Below are 25708 nucleotides of genomic sequence, written 5' to 3' on the forward strand. Positions count from 1 at the left end.
TCATGAAAATGCTAAGAAGTGAAGGGATTCTCTTATTCAACTAATAAGGAAGTGTTCCATAGGGAGACCTTGTGAATATCTCTGGCTAGACTATTCTATTTGTGACCTGAGATTATTTTATGTGGGATGTGTCGCGAGGGGGCCATTCTGGTTGAGGACAGGGATTGTCAGTGGGCCCCTCTGTGTCCATGGTTGGCCAGGCTGGGGGAAGCCCTTCAAGCCCTTGAACTTGTCAGCAAAATCTATAGGTTTACTTATACATTTCCTTGGGAAGAGTGTCAATTATTTGCATCTAATGCTGAGAGGAATCAGAAGGTGACATGCTCAGGCTTATCAATGGGGACAGGACTCCTGCGTTTCTTGTTAAACTATCAAATCTGAGTTTTCTTGCATAAAACTGCTGAATAAAAATTTATTTATCCTCTCAATATATTTCCTCCATATGAATCTCATTATCTAACTTAAAAATGCATTTTTTTTAACAGAAAAGGGATTTATAAACGCTTCCAAATCAAGTGAAGATTATGAAATTGACCAGTATGAAGAGTTTTGTTTTTCTGTCAGGTTTAAAGCATACCCACAAATCAGATGTACGTGGACCTTCTCTCGAAAAGCATTTCCTTGTGAGCAAAGTGGCCTGGATGACGGGTACAGGTGAGCAAACTCAGCCCGGGACACATCATCACTCTCGGCACAACCCTTCTGGTTGCCCTCGAGAAGAGCGGTTTTGTATTATAAGTTTATGCGCTGTGACGTTGACATTGAAGGCGAGAAAGCAAACGCCAGATGTGAGGACACAGTAACAGCACTTTCATCGGTTCAGATAGTGTAACCCACCGCACGAAAAATGGAAAGGATCATATCAGTCTGAGTCTGGCATTTTCTGAGTCACCAGATTGCTACTTCCCATTTGAGGGTACATACTATTGGTACACGGAGCCTCTCTCAGCCCGTTTGCAGATGACTGAGGAAGTAAAACCCCTTAAAAACAGGAAAACACTACCTATAGGTGTGTTGATTTAAGTTTTCAAAAATAAATGCAGAAATAGCCCAATGATGAGTGCTGAAGGAAAATCTTATTTTCCTGGAGATTTGTCCAACTGCAGTCAAGTTTCTCTTTGGAAAAAAAAAAAAAAAAAAGAACTCTCTTTTTTTTTAAATTGAAGTATAGTTAATTTACAATGTTGGGTTAGTTTCAAGTGTACAGCACAGTGATTCGTTTATACATACATACATACATATATATTCTTTTTCAGATTCTTTTCTATTATAGGTTATTACAAGATACTGAGTCCAGTTCCCTGTGCTATACAATAGGTCCTTGTTGTTTAACTATTTTACATATAGTAGTGTGTATATGTTAATCCCAAACTCCTAATTTATCTCTCTCCCCCCCAAAAAACAGCTCTTCCTTGTATTTCCTATGGCTGTGATACCCCTTATCTCTTAAAACTAATCCTAGGTAACAGGGTTTCAGGATAGACTGTGAGCTGAGAGGTACCTGTCATCTCTCCAGCGAGCCAGTGGTCGAGAGTCAATCACTGATGCTCAATAACGGGTCCATAAACCACCATAAAGGAATCAGCTGAATCACTGAATCAGAGTCAGTGGATTCCTGACTCCCGTTCCAAACATGCTGAACTAAAATCGAGGCACGATCCCAGATTCTGCATTTTTCTTTTTATTTTTTTGGCTGCACCACTTGGCATGCAGGATCTTAGTTCCCCGGCCAGGGATTGAACCCACGCCCCCTGCAGTGGAAGCACGGAGGCTTAACCACTGGACCATCAGGGAAGTCCCCCCAGGTTCCACATTGTCAATGAGAACCTCTGGTGATTCCCATCACGGGTCTGGATCTGTGCTGTTCAGTACAGTAGCCGGCAGCCACATATGGCTATTGGGAGCTTGAAATGCAGCTGGTCCCAATGGAGATGTTGTGTGGCTGTAACATGCACAGCAGATTTTGAAGCCTTCGTATGACAAACAAAATGTAAAATACCTCGATAATTTTTGTCTTGATTTTATGTTAAAATGACAATATTTTAGATATATTGAGTTAAATAAAATCTATTATTACCATTTACTCCTTTTTACTTTTTAGATAGCTAATTGGAAACTTTAAAATTACATAAGTGGCTTGTTTGGTTTTTTTAATAAATTTCATTTATTTATTTATTTATTTATATTTGGCTGCGTTGGGTCTTCGTTGCTGCGCGCGGGCTTTCTCTAGTTGCGGTGAGCGGGAGCCACTCTTCATTGTGGTGCACGGGCTTCTCATCGCGGTGGCTTCCCCTGTTGCGGAGCACGGGCTCTAGGCGTGCGGGCTTCAGTAGTTGTGGCTCACGGGCTCTAGAGCGCAGGCTCAGCAGTTGTGGCACACGGGCTTAGTTGCTCCGCGGCATGTGGGATCTTCCCGGGCCAGGGCTCGAACCCATGTCCCCTGCATTGGCAGGCGGATTCTTAACCACTGCGCCACCAGGGGAGCCCGAAGCGGCTTGTTTATATTCCTATTGGATAGCACGGGTCTAGGTGAAGAGTCAGAATAACCTCTTTTCATCTTGATTCTTCCGTTTGTTTCCTGATGACTGCGCTGTTCTATACCCCAAAGTGATTTGTGACTGACCCTTGTTTGCTTTTTTAAGAAGAGCTGTAACGCAGGGTTTGCATGGCATCGTCTGCCCTCTCGCCCAAACCTCCTAATGTGCGAAGCATTCATTTTTCAAGTAATTAAGAAAGCAACCTTTGGACGGACACATAGTCCCCTGATTCAGGGATTCTCAACAGCAGGCTGTTGACATCCTGGGCCGGGTAATTCTTCATTCTGGGGGTCTCCTGTGCATGACAGGATGTTTAGCAACGTCCCTGGTCTCCACCCATTGGATGTCAGTAGCACCCCTACCCCAAGTTGTGACAACCCAAAATACCTCCAGACATTGCCAAAGTCCCCTGGTGAGAAAAAAATTGCCTGGGGTTGAGAACCACTGCCGTGGAGGGGTCACCCCATTGTCATAAGCCCTTATGCTGAACCATCAAACTTTTGAAAGTAGAAGGCAGGGGGTCAGCCCCTCTCCTGTTAGTTGAGTTGACTACCTGTGTTCAGGATGTCAGTGCCGTCACTTTCCCCATCCTTCTTTGTATTGTGACCCCCTGTCAGAGAAGCTCTTAGTTCTACCGGATTCTCTTTTGAACCTGATTCAAAGAGATAGAGGATCCATTCCATTTAGTTCAACAAATATTCCTTTAATGTCTTCTTGATGACTCAATGCCATAAGGGGCTACAAACGTGAATAAGGTGATGTCTCCCCCCAACCCCCTCAAGTTACACAGGCACATTTAAGTGCCAGGGGCCACCTGCGAGGTCATTGCTGCTTGTGCTGGTGACATCTGGCACAATTCTTAAGATTTGACAGACTCACTAATTAGAGGACTGTGTCTCTGATCTATGGGTCTTGGAGCGATCTAGTGGGCTAGTTAATCTTGTTTCATCCCATGATCATACTCTGCACCCCTGACCCCAAGTAGTTATCTTCTGGAGGTAGCTAAATGAATAAATCAGGGCAGATCCTGATTTCTATAGTGATGTGTACCTCTCATTCAAAGTTAACCTCTTTTTCTGTTGAATCCCAATAGTGAGTTCATAACCTCCGTTGGGATAGGTGCTGTCATTTCTCTGTCTTTGTACAATGCCTTGTGCAGTCAACAGCTGTTGAGTAAATGAATGAATTCATCATCACCCCTAGAAAGCAACTCAAAGTGCATAGCCTGGGCCAAAGATAAGTCAGTGGCATACTCTTTGCACTGCAGGGACCATGACACTCACCACAACACCTAGCACATGGCACTCACCACAACACCTATCACTCAGTGTTTATTGTATTTAAAAAGTTCCTGAAGAACTACAGTATTAATTGGTGATAACGATGCACGGGGTGTGATGGGCCACTTGCCAAGGTGAGATGGAGTCTGCTTCATCATGAAAAAGATGCTCAAAATGTTGAATAAAAGATGAACTACAGGGGTGGGGGATGAATTGGGAGATTAGGATTGACATATATACAATACTATGTATAAAATAGATAACTACTGAGAACCTACTGAGAACCTCTGTGTGTATAGCACAGAGAACTCTACTCAATGCTCTGTGGTGACCTAAATGGGAAGGAAATCCAAAAAAGAGGAGATATATGTATACATATGGCTGATTCACTTTGCTGTACAGCAGAAACTAACACAACATTGTAAAGCAGCTATACTCCAATAAAAATAAATTAAAGAAAAAAAAAGATGAACTACAAAAATATTGAACACAAGTGCTCTAAATGTCATCTGCTCTCCACGTGAGGCTCTGTGTTGTGATAGGGGATGCAGACTAAATTCGAACCTGAGTTCTTTTCCATTTTTTTATTATAAAAAGTTCCAAATTTACTAATAAACTAAAAGAATAGTACAGTGAGCATCCTTTACCCATCACTTAGGTTCAACAATTTAGTCAAACTGAATTTTGTTTATGAAGTACAGTATTTTCATCCTGGGGCAAGAGAGGACTTTATAAGCAAAGTGACACCAGTTTTTATTTGTAACCGAAAGGTCTGTGTAATAACAGTACTACTGAAAAAGCTTTGGTGTGGTCACAGCATGTGTGCCAGAAATCTTACAGCTTCCCCACCTTCACAGCTTCGTTTCTCCAATTTACTTCCTCAAATATTACACCAAAGTTTATTAGGGCTTCCCTTTATGTGTTTACATTTTATGAAATCCTGACAGCCTGGTCTTGGGAAAAGGTTCTAGAATATTTCATCTTTTAGTTTGCCTAATTTTCTATCTCTGTAGACTTACTTATAAACAAATCTGCCTTAGCTTTTCCTAGTTTCACAGTTAAACACACACACACACACACACACACACACACACAATACGACTTATTAGGATGTTATAATTATTTAAGTAAGTTCTTCTGAAAGAGTCTCCTGAGGCATGCCCAATCCCTGTATTTTCTTTTTTCCCTGAAATATTTAATTTCCCAACTCTACCAAGTCGAAGTTCTGCCCACAACAGGCATTAACTGAGCACTTATCGGTACCAGTGGTGTGGTGGAGTCTGGGTTCTGGGTCGTGAGACATATTTCTTCTTAGGACAAAGAGAAAAGCAAACTCTCAAGTCGATAAATGATATGTGATTACAGGAGTGTATTGAGCTTCTTTAGGAGGACTTTTTTAGTTCCCTGAAGGAGATGAACCCTGAATGTATACAGAAAGGAAGGAAAGACGTTTGGGGACCGTAAATAGCGGTTAATAGAGGTAAATAGCGGAACCTCCAACCAAACCCTGCCCCCTCAATTGTAAGATACTAACCACATCATGAAGCCTCACTGAGACCAAAAGAAACTTCTTTGAGCCCTACCATGTGCCGATGTGCGGAGTCCTTTATGCGGATTATCTCATTTGATCCTCATCATCTCATTTTATTAAATATGGAAACAGGCAATGCTACTTGCCCCACACCTAGGGCAAAGTCAATACCTTTCATTCACTTTTATTTTCTGAAATTGCCTTTAAAAAAAAAAGAGAGAGAAATAGGGCTTCCCTGGTGGCGCAGTGGTTGAGAGTCCGCCTGCCGATGCAGGGGACGCGGGTTCGTGCCCCGGTCCGGGAAGATCCCACGTGCCGCGGAGCAGCTGGGCCCGTGAGCCATGGCTGCTGAGCCTGCGCGTCCGGAAAAAAAAAAAAAAAAAAAAGAAAGAACACCCATAATTCCACCACCAGGAATTATATTTCAGACTTTGTAACCACCATGATAGAAACATATAAGTATAGGTTTTTGTACAAACAGGAAATTAATTGTGCCATTTGTCACCTGATTTTTCACTTTAAAAATATCATCTCTTGCTGTGTTAATAAGTACATTATTATTATTTATATTATCATTTTAATGGCTTACCTTATTTACATTACCATTTTTATGGTGACACAGTATTCCTCTTTTTAGAAAATTTTATTTTGACTAACTCCTGTTGATGGGCATTTACTTTAGTTTTTTTTTTTTTCTTTGCATCTTTATTTTAATGTGATTTTCTCACTTAATATATACCCCAGAGTAAAGGTTCTAAATGTCTTTTTTATTCCAAATGATTCCCGGACTTCATAAGCCTCATAGTAATGACAATCTAACACATTTATCGTGTTTACTAGGCACTGTTATAAGCAGTTTATACAAAACCGTTTTAATAAAAACTCAACAAAAACTTCTCCTCTAACAACCATAAAAGGTAGATACTATCTTCGTTTTACGGATGAGGAAACAAGCACAGAGAGACTCAGTGACTTGCCCACGGTCACACCACCAGGCAATGGCAGAGTTGCCTGCAAAGCCTGTGTTTTTAACCATCACTCTGGTACTGCCTTTTGACACCAGCTCATTTCAAAAGTGTGAGATTCTCATACCTCGTGTGTAAGAAAACAGAAAAGCAGGCATGTGCTTTGGTTATTTGAAAAGAAAAGTGTGCTGCCTTATGAGATGTGCTGTGCTTCGCTCTTGGGTTTTTAATGATTATGTAATACTTCCCCAGGCTTGTGGGCTCCCCTGAAATAAAATACAAATGAGCATGGTATTAAGTAGATTGATATAAAGTCATCAGCACCTCTCCTGCCCCCTGCCCGGCTTTCTTTGTTTAACTCTGGACAGAAATGTGTGCAGACTGGGTTCAGCTTCAGCCAGGCTGTACCCCCTCCATGTCCTGCAGTCTGAGGGGGCAGGATCTGCTGATGGGGGTCTCCCAGTGCCGGGTAAAGTCACTCGCTCCTGCCAGCCCCTCACTCTCCAGTTTCAGAAGCTCCCAGCTTCCCCAGTCTGTGCTTTATTATTCCCTGTTTTCTGGTTTGACTTTTATCATCCCTTGCTCTTTGAATAAAGCATTTTTTATAGTGAAGTTACTCCCTGAGCTGCTGGAAGGACCTGCCCCTTTTCAACTCCCCAGCTCTGGGCGCTAAATGGAAGAGAAAAATCACCTGCATTTTGCTTGTAACAGAGGAGAAGTCCCTTCTCATAGTTGTAATGAGAATACATCTTCTTAGTCACCAAAGATATTTCAACTGTGAACTCCAGTTTCCTGATCTCCCATCTCATGGCCGCTGGGCATTTTCAGAAAAACCCCAGGGAAAAAGGAAGTTTGCAACTCCCTGGTACTAATCGGTTAGTCCCCTTGGAATTTCCAGGGGAGGGTCGGCGATGCAGTTGTTGCTTTTGCTGGGGTTAACTGCCATAAACAGGAAGACAGGCGGTTGAGACGGATCTCGATATTCCATTTTGTGTTCAGGCTATTTTTGTGACCGATTTCCTACCTGGAAGAATGAGAACGTTTCAGATGCTCTCTTGTCTATCCCATGGCCAGTCATGCTCCATTCAGACAGCACAAAAGACTTAGGAGGGAAAACGTTTACAAAACAGATTGGTCTGCGTGATAATCAATAGTTGTATAGGTAATTTCTTTTTTTTAATGTTAATTTTTATTGGATTATAGTTGCTCTATAATGTTGTGTTAGTTTCTGCTCTACAGCAAAGTGAATCAGCTATATGTATACATATATCTCCTCTTTTTTGGATTTCCTTCCCATTTAGGTCACCACAGAGCATTGAGTAGAGTTCCCTGTGCTCTACAGTAGGTTCTCATTAGCTGGTAACTTCTTTATCAAATTGATTGGTGCTTTTGGCATGGTCCCTGGCTAGCACACTGGCTTCTTTTTTATCTCTTCTCTTCTTCCTTTTCAGGGTCTTTGGCTATTGTCTGGTGAGAATTACATTTTCCCTTTTAGAAGCTCACATCTGTCTCTTCTTGGACCACTTAAACCCTGCCTTCATAAAGTCTGGAAATCGCATGTACCTATACTTACTTTTCTCCCTAAAGTTATAATTTGTCTTTCCCACGATCTTTCTGTCATTTCCAGTTCACCAGCCATTTCCTTCTGGCTGTCCAGAAGTAAGTCAGGATAAGAATCTCCCTTTTCTGGGCTTCCCTGGTGGCGCAGTGGTTGAGAGTCCGCCTGCCGATGCAGGGGACATGGGTTCGTGCCCCGGTCCGGGAGGATCCCACATGCCGCGGAGCGGCTGGGCCCGTGAGCCATGGCCGCTGAGCCTGCGCGTCCGGAGCCTGTGCTCCGCAACAGGAGAGGCCACAACAGTGAGAGGCCCGCGTACCGCAAAAAAAAAAAAAAAAAGAAAGAAAAGAAAAAGAAACTCCGCTTTCTGCTTTTTCAGCCTTCTTGTTAACAAGGCAAACAAAAAGCTTGTTCAGTGCTCACTTGATAGGAAATGAAATCTCCCATCACTATACACGGTCAGAATTACCTTTAAGCTTCCGAGTTAAGGATGCAGAACATTGGTGTCACATAAACCTGGGCTCAAAATCTCTATTGATTGCTAGGTGTGCGGTTTGACTCTTAGGAATCAGCTGGGACTCTGTTCTCTCCTTGCTCTTCACGTCCAATCCAGCACCTGCTGTTTCTTTTTGTCCTGGTGCCTCTTGGGTTGGCTGTTTCCTCTCCCTCCCCATTTTCCCTGCCTTGGACAACACTCATCTTTTCACAGTCTGAACTCTCAAATCTGAACTTTTACTTCTCCTCTCCTAAGATTTCCCACATTATACTGTAACTGCTCATGACTTGTCTGCCTTCGCCATCAAACTGTAAATTCTGTGAGAACAGAAACCTAGTTTTGTTAACTCACTGTTGTATTCCTGATGCCTCCCACAAATAACCTCTACCATTGACAGGAGAAAGGATGAGTGAATTCATGAATGAATGAATGACTTCCTAGGTTACCTCAACAGCTACCTCCAGACTTCCCCCCAATAAACTTTCCTGCTGCCATCACTCTAAACTAAAATACTGTTCATAACATTCCTCTCCTGCTCAGGAATCCACAGCATCTCCTCCCTGCTTTCTCCATCAGGTCGAAAGAATTAGGCTTGTTTTCCAAGGTCCCAGATCAGTTGGCGCCACCCTGCCCATTTAGCCCTCTGTTCCGCTCCATCCCACCCTGCACCTCTGCTCTAGCCAAGAAGCCTCCCCGTTTCTCTCCTTGTGGCCTTATGAGTTCCTGTCCCATGGCTTAAATCATTGCCGTTGCCCCCTGCTTGGATGTCTTTTCTTTACTCTCTCATGAAAACCAACTCACCTCTAAAGACCTAGCTCAATTCCTGCTTCTATGAAGCCCTCTGAACTTTTCTCACGACACTGGCCTCTGCCTTCTTTGATCTTCTGCGGGCCTTCAGTTTAATGCTTTCACTCTTCCACATAGGCAGGTTTTGTCCACCCACCTGGATTATGATATCTCTGAGGACCGGAGCCGTATTCATAGGTCTTTTGCATCCTACATAGTTCCTCCTGTTCACATTTCCTGTGTATACATACTTTTCCTTTCCTTTTTTACTTCAAGTAGGCTATATAGAGGTGGCCTAATTCAGTATCTTCTGAGCAAGGCTTAGATTTTCTTATTCTAAGGGAAAGTTTTTTTCTATTTCTTCAATGCACGAAGGCACATTCACCAGCTCCTCGCTTCCCCACCTCTCCTATAATATCCACCATCCCGTATACCTGCTAGGATTGGTGGGTGATCCCCAATACCATATACCTGGTAGGCTTGGGGGATGCGCGCTCCAAGTAGATACTAGAGCCTGCTGAAGCCACTCAAAGACGTCTGTACTCAGTGGATTTGAGCCGTCATCGCTGTCAATCACTATGTAAGTCAAGGGTTGGTCATAGGTCCTGCCTTGGACTAATGTCAGAGAGCTATCCTTTCAGGAGGCTGGGGGGTCCATGGGCTCCGCCACCTGCCAAGGTTCTTCCATATTTCCAGGAAGTCAGACTAGTCTGGAATGTATGTAACAGTAGGGGCCGGAACCTTCTTGTCTCTCTTAGCAGCTCCAGCCTAGATCAGTGCTTCTCAGCCTTTAATGTGCATGTGAATTCCACGGAGATCATCTTAAAATGCAGACTCTGAGCCAGTAGGTTTGGGGTGGGGCCTGAGATTTTGTATTTCTGGCAAGCTCCTAGATAATACCAGGGCTGATGCTGCCTGTTTGTGGACCACACTTTGAGTAGCAAGAGCATCTGGGAACCTCCCTGTCCACTGAACTTGAGAGAGCGAGTGTCTTCAGGAAGACTTACTCCCATGCACACCATTATTCATTTCAACATCTCCTCAAAGAATCTGGCTAAGTCTGTCTTTAATTCTTTTTCCAACAGCATATCTAAGTTTTGCAACCATAAACACCAGCCAGGACAATATATCTTCCATGCAGAAAATGATGACGCCCAGTTCACAAAAATGTTCACGCTGAATATAAGAAGTAAGTGAAGCTGTCGAGAAATTTTATTTTACGCTTGTAACTCCTTAATAATGTATTAACTCGGACCAGAAAGAGATAAGCCATGGCTTAGGGAAGGAATGCTACAAAAGTGTTTTGACATGCTGAAGTGTTTTGAAATTGTACTTTCATATCTACTGGCTTGTTGATATGCAGATCTCTTTCTGGGCTCATCCTTTGAAGCTAAGATGCTGATTCCATATCCTCTCTGAAGGTGCTTTACTGTGTGACTTTATTGATTTTAGTACTTTGAAAGGTCCTGTTAAGGAAAGACCAAAAGCCATACTACCTGCCATTTAGTTTTTTTAAATAATCTTGGTTTCTCTGGTCCATAAAAAGATGAGAGTCCATTTTGCTGGACTTTTTACAGGTGCTTCTCCTGAAGCTAAGACTCATTTAGATGGAGGTCTACACCTGAGCTCTCTCCAGGAGGGGTCTAGCAGGGGAAAAGGGGGTGCTCCCCAGAGAAGCTTAGGGCTGCCTGCACAAAAGGTGACACAAGGGGAAAGAGGACCCCCTCTGAGTCACCCTGCATGAGACACGCTCCCAGGAGCACAAACTGCGTAGAGTACGTGAGCAGCCTATAGGAAGCTGACTTTGAAACCCTTTCTGGAAAGCACTGTACTTCATGAGCTTGATTTCCCTGTTGTTTCTGCAGGGAAACCTCAAGTGCTCGCCGAGGCGTCGGCAAGTCAGGCTTCTTGCTCCTCTGACGGGTACCCGTTACCGTCTTGGACCTGGAAGAAGTGTTCAGACAAGTCTCCCAAGTAATGAAGACACTGGCCCCTCTTGTGTTAGAAGAACATCAAACTCTCTCTGACGTGTTGACTGTGTCTCATGAATTCAGTTTAAGAAGAAACGATGAAGCATTTAAAATGCTTACCTTCTGAGTCGACCGTAATTCTAAATGGTCATAGATTGTTTCTGATAACCTTTAATAGATGTCTCTTCAAAAATAAAAAAGATTAAAAAATAAATAAATAGATGTCTCTTGTAGACCCCACTAGAGAAACCCTCGCTTCCAATCCGACGATAGCCCCGCCCGTCTAAATGCTGTCTGCTGTTTCTTTTCAGCTGCACAGAAGAGATCACAGAAGGAATCTGGAATAGAAAGGCCAACAGAAAAGTATTTGGACAGTGGATATCAAGCAGCACCCTGAACATGAGCGAGGCCGTCAAAGGGTTCCTGGTGAAGTGCTGTGCATACAATTCCCTCGGCACGTCTTGTGAAACAATCCTTCTAAACTCACCAGGTAGACAGCCGTTGCTACTGTAACACACCACCTTCAGGAATTCGCTACTAGAAGTTAGTCCCTGTGGTTCGCTTTTATTTGGGGAGTTTTACAAGAGTGTATAGGTTCAGTGTGTGAGACGAGAAGGCTTTCTGGGTCAGGCAAGAATCCCCACTGAACATACATGTTTTGCAGGTCAAGGGCAGAGTGACTTCTACTGACATCATTGTGACTCATGAATTCAAGTGATGTGGGTAGAGCAATAAGCTCCCAGCATAATGGACATCTACCAAGAAATCCAGCTCTAGGGAAACAGATTTAGTAGTTTGGAGCCTCTACCACTTTCCATTTTGGTTAATCTCCTTATTTGCCTTTAGCTTCCCGTTTTATCATTTTGGGTTTGATATTTAGATCCCTCCTAAATTAAGCAATTCTGAAACCTGACCACCTACACTAATGGTTCAAAATCACCAGCGTCCCCAAACTAACTTCCCCACATTCGTCTGACAGCTTCATAGTGGGAACACAAATTTCTTTTTTTTTTTTAATTGAGGTAGAGTTGATTTACAATGTTGTGTTAGTTTCTGACGTACAGCTAAGTGATGCAGTTTTATATAAACATATATACATTCTTTTTCAGATTCTTTTCCATTAAAGTTTATTACAAAATATTGAATATAGTTCCCTGGGCTATACAGTGGGACTGTGTTGTTTATCTAGTTTATATGTAGTAGACAAACATCTTTTTTATACGACTTTCACATCCTGTGGGTTTAAATAGATGTAATTCTTAAAACCCCTAGTAAATGATGTTTTAAAATGGGTTCAGAATCATTTAAAATTTTCTGGGAAGGAATCGTTCTTTATATGAACCTGGCCTGATTTTCTGTGGGGATAGCGTATTAGTAGAGGGCTTGTAGGCTCCTCAGACAGGATGTGAGACACTGTAACGAGCATTCTGCTACAGTATCCACCAGGAATTCTCATCCACTGCTCCTTGATGCTCTTCTCTCGCAGGCCCCTTCCCTTTCATCCAGGACAACATCTCATTCTATGCAACAGTTGGCCTCTGTCTTCCCTTTATTGCCGTTTTAACCATGCTAATTTGTCACAAGTACAAAAAGGTAAAAGCAAAGGTAAACCGTCATCATTGTGTCCCATTTCTGAAGAACTCTCTATGGCTAATCGACTCATTATTTCATCTCTGAAGCAATTTCGGTACGAAAGCCAGCTACAGATGGTGCAGGTGACCGGCTCTCTGGATAATGAGTACTTCTACATTGATTTCAGAGAATACGAATATGATCTCAAATGGGAGTTTCCAAGAGAAAATTTAGAATTTGGTAAGAATTAGGTGTTCCAAATGCTTCTGTCGAGTTTCCTTCTTGTTGGAAAATCTTCAATATGCACTCACTCACCATGTGTCTTGCAGGGAAGGTCCTGGGATCGGGTGCTTTTGGGAAAGTGATGAATGCAACCGCCTATGGAATCAGTAAGACAGGGGTCTCAATCCAGGTCGCAGTCAAAATGCTGAAAGGTATGGTTACATCGATCAATAGCCACAGAGACGCACAAAGAGGGGAGGTGACGCCTCCCACCTCCTCTTTTCCATCATTGCTATGGTTACTGCTTGCCATCCTTCAAAGCTAAAAAGGGAGCGAGTTGGGGTGGGTGTCAACTAAGTCACGAATATAAAATACAAGTCGTGAACACAAAACGCCACCTCTTCGTCCTCTTCTTTCTTTGTTTAGGTTTTTTCAGCCTCAATATTTGGGGATACCATTGCTACAGGCAGCTGTGTGTCTTACATGTCGACACAGACTCTGGGTAGAAGAGGGAATTGGCGCCTTCTGTATCACTTCCCACTCATTTCTCATCCGCTGCCTCCTGGCTCTCCCTAACCTCCTCCCCTTAGTATCACTCACTTAGCAAGAGCGCCCCCAGCTGGCTTTGGCTAAGCGATCAGTGACCATCACCTCCACCATCACCACGAACCAAGCCTAATGGGCATTACTTGAATTTTTAGCAGAAATTGGCACGATTGACCGTTCCCTCCATCTTTATTGTGTTTTCTTCCTTTGGTTTCCACGTCACCATATTCTTCTGGTTTACTCCTACCCCTCTGACTGCTTCACAGTCCTTTGCTGGCCCCTCATCTTCTCACCCAGCTTCTCACCCAACGGAGTTCCTGAAGACTTGCTCCTGGGCCCCCTTCCCTTTTCACTCCGCATGCTCATGGGCTGTCTTAGCTTACCCGTGACCTCCTCCCATGTACCAATGGTTCTCACGATTGCACCTCCCTTCTGAGCTTCAGGTTATGTCCAAGTGCTTGGACGTCTCCAGAGTCCCTTGAATTCAGCTTATCCAAAGTGGACTCCTCCTACCCTGGCTCTCTGTCAGCCCTCCCTCTCTCACTGATTGGTTGCGAGTACCAATGACCGGCCATGAGCCACCCAGGCAGGCCAACCAGAAACCTAGGACTGACTCATCCTTGAAACCATCCTCATTCTAATTCCCTGTAGGCTATTCCTGTCAGGCTTCCTGCCTAGTGCCTCCTGAGTTATCCTCTTTTCTCTTAACCTCTGTTACTACCACCCAGACCAAGTCTATCCCTTCCGAATGGATGCACTAGCCTTCCAAGCAACTACCCTATATGGACTCTTACCTCCTTTAGGATTCTGAAGCCCAAGTGATGGTTATGAAATGCAAAGCAGAGCATATAATTTTCCTGCTTAACCTTTCCAGTTGCTTTTAATTTCTCTTGAACGGTCCACACAGCCCAGAACGACATGGCTGCAGCTCGCCTCTCCCTTCTCACCCCAGCGCTACAGCACAGCCGGCTCTCAGTTCCTCTGGAGTACCGTGGTCCCTCCCACCTCAGGGCCTTTACACAGGTCGTCCTTCCGCTTCCGCTTCCCCTTTCACGTCTTTAATCTCCTGCTCCTCCTGTAGATCTCAACTCAAATACCACTTGCTCAGGGAAGCCTTCTCTCACGCCACGGATGAGCTCAAGTTCCTTGCTAGATCCTATATCCCAGCTCTCTGTGGGCTTTTTTCCCCCGTAAAGTTGATCACAACTACAATTACATATTTGTTTAATTATTTAACTAATGTCTTAGCTGCCTCCGTAGTCTGTAAGCCTCATGAGGGTGGGTCTGTATGTTTTGCTATGCTGTCCTCTTTCTTGATCTTGGCCCATCCTGTTTTCAGGATGGCGTGTTCTTCTTCATCCTTCCCGCTGTGAATTCACCTGGTTAACTCCTAGTTGCCCTCAGGTCTCAGCGTAGACATTTGGTGTCCCCTTCCCCACCCTCCCTAAGGCTGGGTTAGGTGTCCCTCTTCTGTGGGACAACACCCCTACTTTCATTTGCCATGTGGCATTTATTTTTTATTTTTATTTATTGAAGTATAGTTGATTTACAATGTCATATTAGTTTCTGCTGTACAGCAAAGTGATTCAATTATACATATGTATACATTCTTTTTTATATTTTTTTCATTACGATTTATCACAGGATATTGATTATAGTTCCCTGTGCTATAGAGTAGGACCTTGTTGTGTTTCCATTCTATATCTGATAGTTTGCATCTGCTAATCCCAAACTCCCAGTCCATCCCTCCCCCACCCCCCTCCCTCTTGGCGGCTATAAATCTGTTCTCTATGTCTGTGAGTCTGTTTCTGTTTCATAGATAGGTTTATTTGTGCCATGTGGCATTTATGACACTCTACTGTAATTGTTCATTTACCTGTCCCCCCTTTCAAGGAGGCTCTAAGCTCCAGGAAGACAGGGGCTGTGTCTTTCTATCATTTCTTCCCCCAAGGCCTGGCACATTGCCTCATACACAGTAGGCATTCAATAAATTCTTGTTGAATGAATGAAAGTCAGGTAGTGGTATATGAAAGTGCTTTGAAAGGGTTAAGCACACTGTAAAAATATATGCTTTTGGTCACGAGAAACAAGACATGGACGACTGAAAGCCACGAATCCCTGTAAAACATGAGGCAGTGGAAAACCTGAGGTACAGTGGGTCCCAGTGCACACAGTGAAGGATGTCACTCCCAAGCCAAGAAGTTGCAAATTAGGATGCCCCTGAGAGCTCACACAAGTCAAAACAGATGACATCAAAGCTCTGGGAAAGCCACATAAAGGCTACATGTCTTCCAGGACAAAATAATGACACCTGGAAATAGCTAATCAAATGTCCATTGAATGTAAAGAAAAGTTACTCTATCTGTAAGAAAGAATATGTTAACAGACTGGGCTGCGGGGGGCGGGGCGTGTGCCTGGAGAGGGAGGCCCAGAGACCTTGCCCTTGCCTCTAGGGCTCCAGCACCCTCCCGGGCAGGGGTGTCCTGACCACCTGGGCACATTGGCCTCAATGACAGGAGACCTTTCAGTTCACCAGTAAGTACCTCCATGCTACACTTCTAAGCACGACAGTGAATACAATTTGCCAAGCTCTCTAGACTTACTCCAGGGAGAGCAAGTGGATACGTTCTAGCCTACCCAGCAGTTCTGTTCCTCATGGGCAATTAGGGACTCTCTTGAGAACTTGGTCAGTGGGAATTGGTCTTCTTTGACCTTCTCACCATTGGATCCACTGACAAATTTAAGATTCTAGACCTGAGGGTCACAGGCTGGAACCAACCACCCTTGCTGACATTCCCATCTTGTCACTCTATGACTTCAACAAATAAAGGTGTCAAAAAAAAAAAAAAAGTATGTTTCTCCTTTCAGCATAGTTATTAACTTCAACTGTGGAGGAAAATCATGTATTATTATTATTTTGTTTTATTTTATTTTTAAGGGTCAATTATAAAGATTTTTATTTTGTAGGTAGAGGAAAGTCCAGTAGAAAGGCACATTATTTGGTTCAACTTTCATGCAACAATCTTTGAAATTCTGCCTTAAAACATAGGGTATTATTATTCAAAATGTACGTATTATTGTACGTATTTTAAAACTTGTGTGCAAATCTACTCTGAACTGAGGAAAATTTTAATTTATTGAATAACCTAAAATACCTAATTTACTTCATTTTACATTTGTGATGCCCTGCCATGGACAGAAAAAGCAGACAGCTCGGAAAGAGAGGCTCTCATGTCTGAACTCAAAATGATGACCCACCTGGGCAGCCACGAGAACATTGTGAATCTGCTGGGGGCGTGCACCCTGTCAGGTAACCAGTTCCCACTAAGCACACCTAATCGAAAACGTTTTAGCGTGAAGACAAAAAGGGCGTTTGTTCTCGTGTTTCTCTCGTTCTCTCAGTCACAAGGTGGGCCCCCAAACCCAAGTGGGATTGGACACACCTCACTCTAGAGTCAGATGGGTCAGCGTAGACAACGCCTGTCTTCATCGGGATGAGCCACATATTCTAACCTACTGAAAGGGACTTCCCTGGTGGTTCAGCGGTTAGGATTCTGGGCTTTCACTGCCTCGGCCCAGGTTCAATCCCTGGTCGGGGAACTAAGATCCTGCAAGCCGCGTGGCACAGCCAAAAAAAACCCACAATAATAATAACAACGCTGCAAGTACGTTTTGTGGTGTCTCTCTACCTGCTCAGAGGGTGCTTCTCCCTGGCTGTGGAGCTGGCCCCGATGCAGTGCTGAGCTGCACAGCTTGGCCATGGCCCTGACTGAGCTGCTTCAAGTAAGGCGTAGCCAAGGAGGGGTTTCAAACTCTATTCTCCCAGAATCCAACAGAGCATGTGCTCTGATTCTCTCGCTTCTGCCTAGAAGTACCTGAACCCTGTGCCCAAGGGTCATTCCTTCTGGGACAGCCAGCCGGGCACTGGGACAGAGAAATAAAGAGAAAATGGATTTAAGAGGTGGCTAGGGATGTATTTCTCCCTCCTCGGGTAAACCGCAAACCAGCTTATATTTACCAAGTGCTCACAACGCAGTCAACCTATTATTCCCAGTTGCAAACTGGAGAATTTAGGTGGCCAGTGGTTCTTGGTGAGGCCACACGGGCCAAAGTGGAAGGTAACAGCTTTCCAAGGAGTTTGAGCAAAAGTCTGAAATTGAATTTAAAGTCCAAGAAGAGATAGGTTCAGAGAGAGCTGTACTCTCCCCAAGTCAGGGGAGAAGGGAGTTCTCACAGAGTATGGTTTCTGCCACACAGATGTCTGAAAAAAATTATTTGGTGTCTGTATACCTAGGATTAAAACTGTCACTATTTCAGGACCAATTTACTTGATTTTTGAATATTGTTGCTATGGCGACCTTCTCAACTATCTAAGAAGTAAAAGAGAAAAATTTCATAGGACGTGGACGGAGATTTTCAAGGAACATAATTTCAGTTTTTATCCCACTTTCCAATCACCCCCTAATTCCAGGTAAGAGACTGGGTCACAGTTTTATAATAATACATTACAGAACAGACAAAGTATGGTGGTTAAACACACCCCACTGGCCAGTTTCTAAAGGCCATCCTCCAGCATTTTGTGTGGTCTGTGGGTTCTAAGACCTAGAAAGGTCTCTTATCTTTCGTTATAGTTTCCCTGTTGATTTGAACAATGAGGCTTTCCCTTTCCTGCAGTACAGGTACTGTAGCTGAACCAGTTCTGTCCACCGGCGCCTAATCACCTCCTAGACGTAAATTCAGTTTTAGGAAAGGTGCATTATTCACTATGTCAGGCCTCCTGGCTGACACATGGGTATTGGTAGAAAGAATGAACCCCTTTCCCAAAGCCCTTGATATATTCCTAGAAAGTAGTGCAGGTCCTGGGAGTATTGCACAAAAGAGCTCTAAACTCATAAATCGGATTTTTAAAAATTAGGATGGATTGATTGACATAATGATGGGGACAAAATAAAGTAGTGGTGACATTTGTCTCTATGCTCTGCCTTGTATGTTCTGCCATCTGTGGGATCCTGAGTGATTCTCAGTCCCAAGAGGGCTGTAGGTTTGGCGGGATGCTCGTCCTTATCCTTGGAAATTTCCTGCTAATTACCTGAACGTCCTAGCTCGATGACATCCTTCTCTGAATGAATTCACAGGCACTCTGATAGAATGATTCCTCAAGCCACAGTGCATCCCTAGTTCCCTCCTACATGAAACCTCTCCCTTTTTCTAAATGCGGATTTGTCAGAGACTGTTAGCTTTACTGGGGGACTTTTGGAGGGTCCATTTGAGTTTCCTTGTTTTCTTAGCATGTAAGTTTCAGCTCACATCTCTGGCCTTCTAATGGCTGCGACAGAGACCAGCATCTTAACACCAGGGACCCCGTGGAAACCCCATGCATGTCTTTGTGCAGCTGCCCTTAATCATTTCACACCAAACTTCCCTTTTACACTCGTTTCTCAGTTCATATTCCCAAACTGAGAGGATTCTATAATGTCATCCGAATTCTAGAACAGAGAATCCGTGTGTGGCCAGGACTCCATGGTTAGTGACAACATGCTGGTCACTCAGTGCCTTTGATTCCTTCCAGTCACTGGGTATGAAACACACTGAAGCAATTACTTTTGGAATATTTGTGGTCTGAAAGCATTAAGCTATTTTCTAAAGATGTGGACATTGTAATTGGGGTAAACTATTATGCTGGAATAAACTGAGTCATTGTCTGTATATAACGTATACAAAATTCCTCAGTGAAGAGTTCTATATTATACACAGTAAAAGAGACTTTCCTTATTACTGTTTATTAATTTCACAGGAAAAGGGGATGAGCTTTACAAAGGCCAACTTGGAAAAAAAAAAAAGGATGCTGAAACACTAAAAGGTCTTCATAGAAGATCTATAATACATGGACTTTTATAGGGAAAGTCACACTCTTTATTAGCTTCGTGATTTCAGCGAATCATATTTATCTCACCCAGCCTAGTTTTTCTTTTATAAAATGTGACTTTGACACCCAGCTTGTAGGGTTGTGGGAAGGATTGAGTGAGGTCCTCTTTGAACCATAAGATTCCATACACATAACAGAGATCACTCTTATCCTCGTTCGACAGACAGGCTCAATTACACAGATGTGTTTAATGTCCACACACACTAAAAGGACTAGTTGATGCCATGCTTTTAATTTAAAAGCCCATTTATAATTGGAATTCATTTATTTGATGAATTGTATTTTTTCTAATAAAATATCTACTCAGAAGAAGAACATAAATAATGAACTAACTTTTTTTAATAGTATGCCTGGTTCAAGAGAAGTCCAAATACACCCGGACTCAGATCCTGTCTCAGGGTTCAATGGGAATTCATTTCAATCCGAAGGTAATATTTTATTCTAAATAGTAGCACTTCCAAATAGAAATGGATACAAGAGTTCTGTGTTAGCTATTTTAAAAAAGTGTGTAAATGCAAAAGCATGTTTATCTTTGCTAATGTCATCTATAGGCTTTATTAATGCATATTTGCTTTATAGCATTTTTTAAAAATAAATTTATTTATGGCTGCATTGGGTCTTCGTTGCTACGACTGGACTTTCTCTAGTTGTGGAGAGCAGGGGCTACTCTTCGTTGCGGTGCGCGGGCTTCTCACTGTGGTGGCTTCTCTTGTTGCGGAGCACGGGCTCTAGGCACGTGGGCTTCACTAGTTGTGGCTCGTGGGCTCTAGAGCACAGGCTCAGTAGTTGTGGCGCACGGGCTTAGTTGCTCCGCGGCATGTGGGATCTTCCCAGACCAGTGATCGAACGGTGTCCCCTGCATTGGCAGGTGGATTCTTAACCACTGCACCACCAGGGAAGTCCCAATGCATATTTACTTTAAAGGTAGTGAAAAGCCACCAGTTTAGTGTGTGAATTTTATGTCAATGTTTCTACTAATAAACGCTGAGGGCTATTTTATTTGATCAGGTTAGTCTTTTTAAAAGTCGTAAATTGGGACTTTCCTGGCAGTTCAGTGGTTAAGACTCTGCGCTTCCACTGCAGGGGGCATGGGTTCGATTCCTGATTGGGGAACTAAGATCCCACAAGCCACACAGTGCGGCAAAAAAAAAGAAAGGATTAACTAGAAGAACATTAAGGACTTCCCTGGTGGCGCAGGGTTAAGAATCCACCTGCCAATGCAGGGGACACTGTTCGATCCCTGGTCTGGGAAGATCCCACATGCCGCGGAGCAGCTAAACCCGTGCACCACAACTACTGATCCTGCGCTCTAGAGCCCGCGAGCCACAACTGCTGAGCCTGCGTGCCACAACTACTGAAGCCCACGCGCCTAGAGCCCGTGCTCCGCAACAAGAGAAGCCACCGCAATGAGAAGCCCGCGCACCGCAACGAAGAGTAGCCCCCGCTCGCCGCAACTAGAGAAAGCCCGCGCACAGCAATGAAGACCCAATGCAGCCATAAATAAATAAATAAATTTATTATTAAAAAAAAAAAACTTTAGTGGTGTCACACACACAATGAGGAGTTTCATTCCCCTTAAAAAAAAAAACAACATTAAGTGCACAAACAGTTAATAAAATGTAGTAGATAATTGGTAATTCTTTTCCCAGTGTGACAAAACTACCTAGTGCAAAAGAAACCCCTGACTTATCCCCAGAGAGCTGGAGAATTCACTCCTCTAACCAAAGAGAATCTTTAGGTGACCCTTCCTGGGCTGCACAGTTCTCTGCATAAATAGCTTAGCCCTGGTGCCGCCAGGAAGATGATGTAATAGTTCCATTTGTACATGAGGTGCTCACAGAGATTTATAAGACAACTTCTTTTCTTTTTTTTAATTGAAGTGTAGCCGACGTACAATATTATATAAGTTACAGGTGTACTATATGGTGATTCACAATTTAAAGGTTCTACTCCATTTAGAGTCATTACAGAATATCAGCTATGTTCCCTGTGTTGTGCAATATATCCTTGTAGCTTATTTTATACATAATAGTTTGTACCTCGAAATCCCCTCCCCCATCTTGCCCCTCCCCCTTCCATAAGGCAACTTCTTTGCATTTTGGCAAAAATGAGGACCAGTTGTATTTTACAGATGAAATTGAATACGAAAACCAAAAAAGGCTGGAGGAAGAAGAGGACTTGAATGTACTTACCTTTGAAGATCTTCTTTGCTTTGCATATCAAGTGGCCAAAGGAATGGAATTTCTGGAATTTAAGTCGGTAAGCTCCTTTTAAAAACGAAACTCACCAACAACAAGAAGATAATTTTGAAGAAGAGATGTGGGGTTTTCTTTTTTTCTTGTTTATTTTAACTTGCATCTCCTAAGGTCTGTCTTTCCCTCCCGTTCACAGTTGGAATCACCTAGGATGTTACATGAGCTCTTGGCTAATTATAGTATAAAGGTCAGGGATTCCTTATTAAATGACGGTTATCACAGCCCTCCCAGACGGTCCAACGTCCCTGAAGCTTCCAGATAGGAAGTCCTCAGGAATCCCTCCTCAAAACCAGGTGTAGCCCTGTCGGACAGTCACTTCAGGTTGTTTAGACTGTGTCCTACATTTGACCCAGGGGGTGAGCGGAGGCTCAGATCCCAGGTGCTCTTCAGGCCAAGCCAGCCGCCCAAAGCACCGGTGTCCCTTTCGAGAGTTTGCTGTGGGCTGGCAGCAGCCTTGTGGGTCTGCTAATCCCAGGTCCATTGGGGCTGTGATGTGAAGACCTCAGGGACCCCTCACACTGTGGACTCTACCCCAGTTTTGCACTCTTTCTATAATATTCTTTCAGTTCTGCTCTTCTCTGACATTTCAGGCGTCTGCTGCCTATGAACCGATTTCAGCCATTCGTCTGGCTACTTTCTGTCCTCGTTTTCTTCCCTTCCACTACTTCTCTTTATTTCCCCAACTTTTTCCTCTCCTTTTCCCTTTGGTCTCCTAGTCTCTTCCTCTCTCTCCTCCACTGCCCTCTCTTGGCCTCCTCTCTTCTCTTTCTCCCTGAATTTGGACAGAATAATTTCAGATGTATTTTTTTTTCTTTAAAAATGTACAATCTCCAATTGAATGTATTACATCAATTATATCCCAGTTTTAAGAAAAAGATTAATGTGAAATAAATCAATAGCTTTGAAGAACAAGAAAAAGACTCTATTCACGAGAGCAACCAAACTATGAAACAGGTTAAGATAAACAAGAAACACGTAAGATATATTTCTTTCATGAAGAAACCTGTGAAACTTGATTAAAGGGCAAAAAGGAAGACCTGAATAAATGAGTTCTGTTTTGTTCATATGGGAGAGATTCACCGTTTAAAAGAAAAGTCAGTTCTCACCAGATTAATCTGTATATTTCTCACAACCCCAGTTAGAATCCCAAGGTTTTTTTTACTCATGGATATTGAAAGTACATGTTGCTGTCTTTTTTTTCTCTCTCCCTTTCTTCCTTCCTTCCTTCCTCCCTCTCTTCTTTCTTCCTTTCTTTCTATCTTTTCTTTCTTCCTTTCTTTCTTTCTTTCTTTCTTTCTTTCCTCCTTCCTTCCTTCCTTTCTTTCTCTTTCTTTTTTCTTTCTTTCTTTCTCTCTTTCTCCCTTTCTCTCTTTCTTTCTTTCTTTCCTCCTTCCTTTCTATCTTCCTTTCTTCCTTCCTTCCTTCCTTCCTTCCTTCCTTCCTTCCTTCCTTCCTTCCCTCCCTCCCTCCCTCCCTCCCTCCCTTCCTTCCTTTGATTCTTCCTTTTTACTGACAGATCCTGGCCTCAGGTTTATTTGTCCCAATAGCACAGGAGGACACCAGCCCCACGCAGACAGCAGCCCAGGGGTCACACCAGTCCTTCTGTTCCCACATTGGCAGATAAAGGCCTCTACTCTGGAGCCTTTGTGAGGGCCTAGGTATCTTTGGGAGCCGGAGCCGGAGCCGGAGCTGGAGCCGCAGCTGCAGCTGCAGCCTTGGCCTTGGTTTGAGCCTCGGCCTGGGACTTTGGCCGGCAGAACCCGAGACCCTTGGCGATGCGGGAACGTTTCCTGAGCTTGGGGTGCGCAATGTAGGCGAGCTGTCTGAGCTTGCGGCTGCTCCCTCTGGGACCTTGGGTTTGGCCTCCCTGGGCTTTCCGAGAGCCTTGATATCCTCAGCAGTGCACGCGCAGGCCTGGCGTTGTTGGCCTGCACCTTCTACAGGCCCTTCTTGTTGTGCCTCTTGGCAAAGGGTACGTTCCTCGGGAACTCGGGGTCCGCCCCCTTAAGAGAGAGTTGTGATCGGGATTTCTTGATGCCGTTTCCGGGCCATTTGGGGACTGGCTGTTTATGCTGTGGTTCTTGAACTTGGCCACGTCTGCACCGGGGCCACAGATCCCGAAGCACCTGGGACCGAAGAGAAAGAGCTGCCGTCTTTACTTTTCTTTTCCACGGTTGGGCGTCCTCGTCCTTGCTCAACAGTGAAAAGAATCACTGTCTCAGAATTCTTCCCCACCCCAGTCCCCGGGCACTTTCCTCTCCTCGTGTTCCCTGCCGGCTATTGGAGTATGTCTCCTCTCTCACCTCTGCGTCTACAGTAGCACTGACACCAGCTTCTTTACAGACATTGAAGGCATCTGCCTCGGCGGTCCAGCCCGGTTGCTGCCTGTTGTTAAGTAAATTCTCAAACTACTCACGATTGGAGGTCAAGGGGCACTGCCTTTTCTCCCCCTGGGCTTGTGATAATAAGAATGTTTTGAAGTATATCTGGTTTCTTGGAACTCCCTCCCATTTTCCCTTTAGGCCATCCCCGTTCTCTAATTGCGTTAAGCGGGGGCTACTCTTCGTTGCGGTGTGCGGTGTGCGGGCTTCTCATTGCAGTGGCTTCTCATTGTGGAGCACGGGCTCTAGGGCGCACGGACTTCAGTAGTTGTGGCCCACGGGCTCAGCAGCTGTGGCTCACAGGCTCTAGAGCACAGGCTCAGTAGTTGTGGCGCACAGGCTTAGTTGTTCCGCGGCATGTGGGATCTTCCCGGACCAGGGCTCGAACCCATGTCCCCTGCATTGGCAGGCAGATTCTTGACCACTGAGCCACCAGGGAAATCCCTGTTTCTTTTAAAATCTTCCTCCGTGGAGTTAATTTTCTTGCCAAACCACTCGAATTAAAGTCACGTCATCTCTCAATTCAGGAACTCTTTCTAATTCCACCTTAGTCAACCTTCCCAAACTTCTAGTACTTTCCCTCTTTTTTTGATATTATGCCATTTTATTGCCAAAGGTATTTCCCATCAGAAAAGACACTGTCTCCACCCCACAGAAGAGTGCTCTGAAAACCCCGTTAGAGGCCCTGCTGCTGTGTCTCTTATTTATAGCAAGATATGCACCTTGCTAGGGTTGACCTGCTTTCTCAGAACCCGGCCCCTTTGGCCTCTGGGAATGTTCCCTAAGCAGCACCAACGGCTGAAGCATTGTTCACGCACTTAGTTACACATCGTGATGATGGCTCAGGGCCCAGTAAAGATAAGACACCTCAAGGAACGACGGTTCTGTCATCTGTAACTCCTACTGAACTTGAAATGAGAAGGAAGATTGTACTCTGTGATAATAGACATCCTGGTAAATAACACTCCCAGTTTGTTCCTTCTAGTGTGTTCACAGAGACCTGGCAGCCAGGAATGTCCTTGTGACCCACGGGAAGGTGGTTAAGATCGGTGATTTTGGACTGGCTCGGGACATCATGAGCGATTCCAACTACGTGATCAGAGGCAATGTAAGGCTGCTTCTTCTCACGTAGTTTTATCCTGTTATTGTGTGTTTTTGTCATCACTAATCTAAACATCTGCACTCACTGTAGTGCATTTGTGATTTATGTTAACCTCAGAAAACTTCCTCCCAGCAGTTTGCTTTCTTGGGCTTCAAAGGTTTTTCTGCAGCTTCACGGAAATATTCCATCTGTAATAAAAGTTGAGCAAAATAGCATCACACCTAGCAATTAGGGGGCTTTGAGTGCAATCCACATCTTAAAAAAAAATCTCATTACTTAAAACTCATTTCAGTTCCTTCATCTATAAAGTGACTATTGAGTTATGCTTTCATTATGGGAATAGGTAATTGTTACAAGACAGCATTTTAAAAATACAACATGTAAATTAAATATTAAATATACATTTTAAAAAGGCACAGTATTTAAATCAAATGTTAGTTAATGAATATTTGTCATCCTCTTACTGTTACACAGGGAGACCTAAAACATCACTGAATCTACTTGTTAAAAAAACCTAAGGACACATGTGTCACTTATAAGAGAACTACTAAAAATACTAGATGGTAAGATTGTGTGTAGTT

At 43.8% G+C, this 25708-nt stretch overlaps 1 protein-coding gene across 1 annotated transcript in view; it reads left to right on the forward strand.

Moving 5' to 3' along the window:
• FLT3 (fms related receptor tyrosine kinase 3) overlaps nucleotides 1-25708 on the forward strand; it is a gene marked incomplete at both ends in the record, with an annotated part of 74993 nt that overhangs the window by 41196 nt on the left and 8089 nt on the right. Inside the window, 12 exons of the mRNA XM_082675544.1 lie at nucleotides 486-654; nucleotides 10239-10342; nucleotides 11019-11127; nucleotides 11435-11613; nucleotides 12610-12716; nucleotides 12803-12935; nucleotides 13025-13129; nucleotides 16663-16773; nucleotides 17781-17934; nucleotides 19735-19817; nucleotides 21521-21648; nucleotides 25011-25133. Coding sequence (XP_082531670.1) covers nucleotides 486-654; nucleotides 10239-10342; nucleotides 11019-11127; nucleotides 11435-11613; nucleotides 12610-12716; nucleotides 12803-12935; nucleotides 13025-13129; nucleotides 16663-16773; nucleotides 17781-17934; nucleotides 19735-19817; nucleotides 21521-21648; nucleotides 25011-25133 — 1505 coding nt within the window. The remainder of the gene's footprint in view (nucleotides 1-485; nucleotides 655-10238; nucleotides 10343-11018; nucleotides 11128-11434; nucleotides 11614-12609; nucleotides 12717-12802; nucleotides 12936-13024; nucleotides 13130-16662; nucleotides 16774-17780; nucleotides 17935-19734; nucleotides 19818-21520; nucleotides 21649-25010; nucleotides 25134-25708) is intronic.

The sequence above is a fragment of the Grampus griseus genome, assembly GCF_964374135.1.
Source record: "Grampus griseus genome assembly, chromosome: 18".
Lineage (NCBI taxonomy): Eukaryota > Metazoa > Chordata > Mammalia > Artiodactyla > Delphinidae > Grampus > Grampus griseus.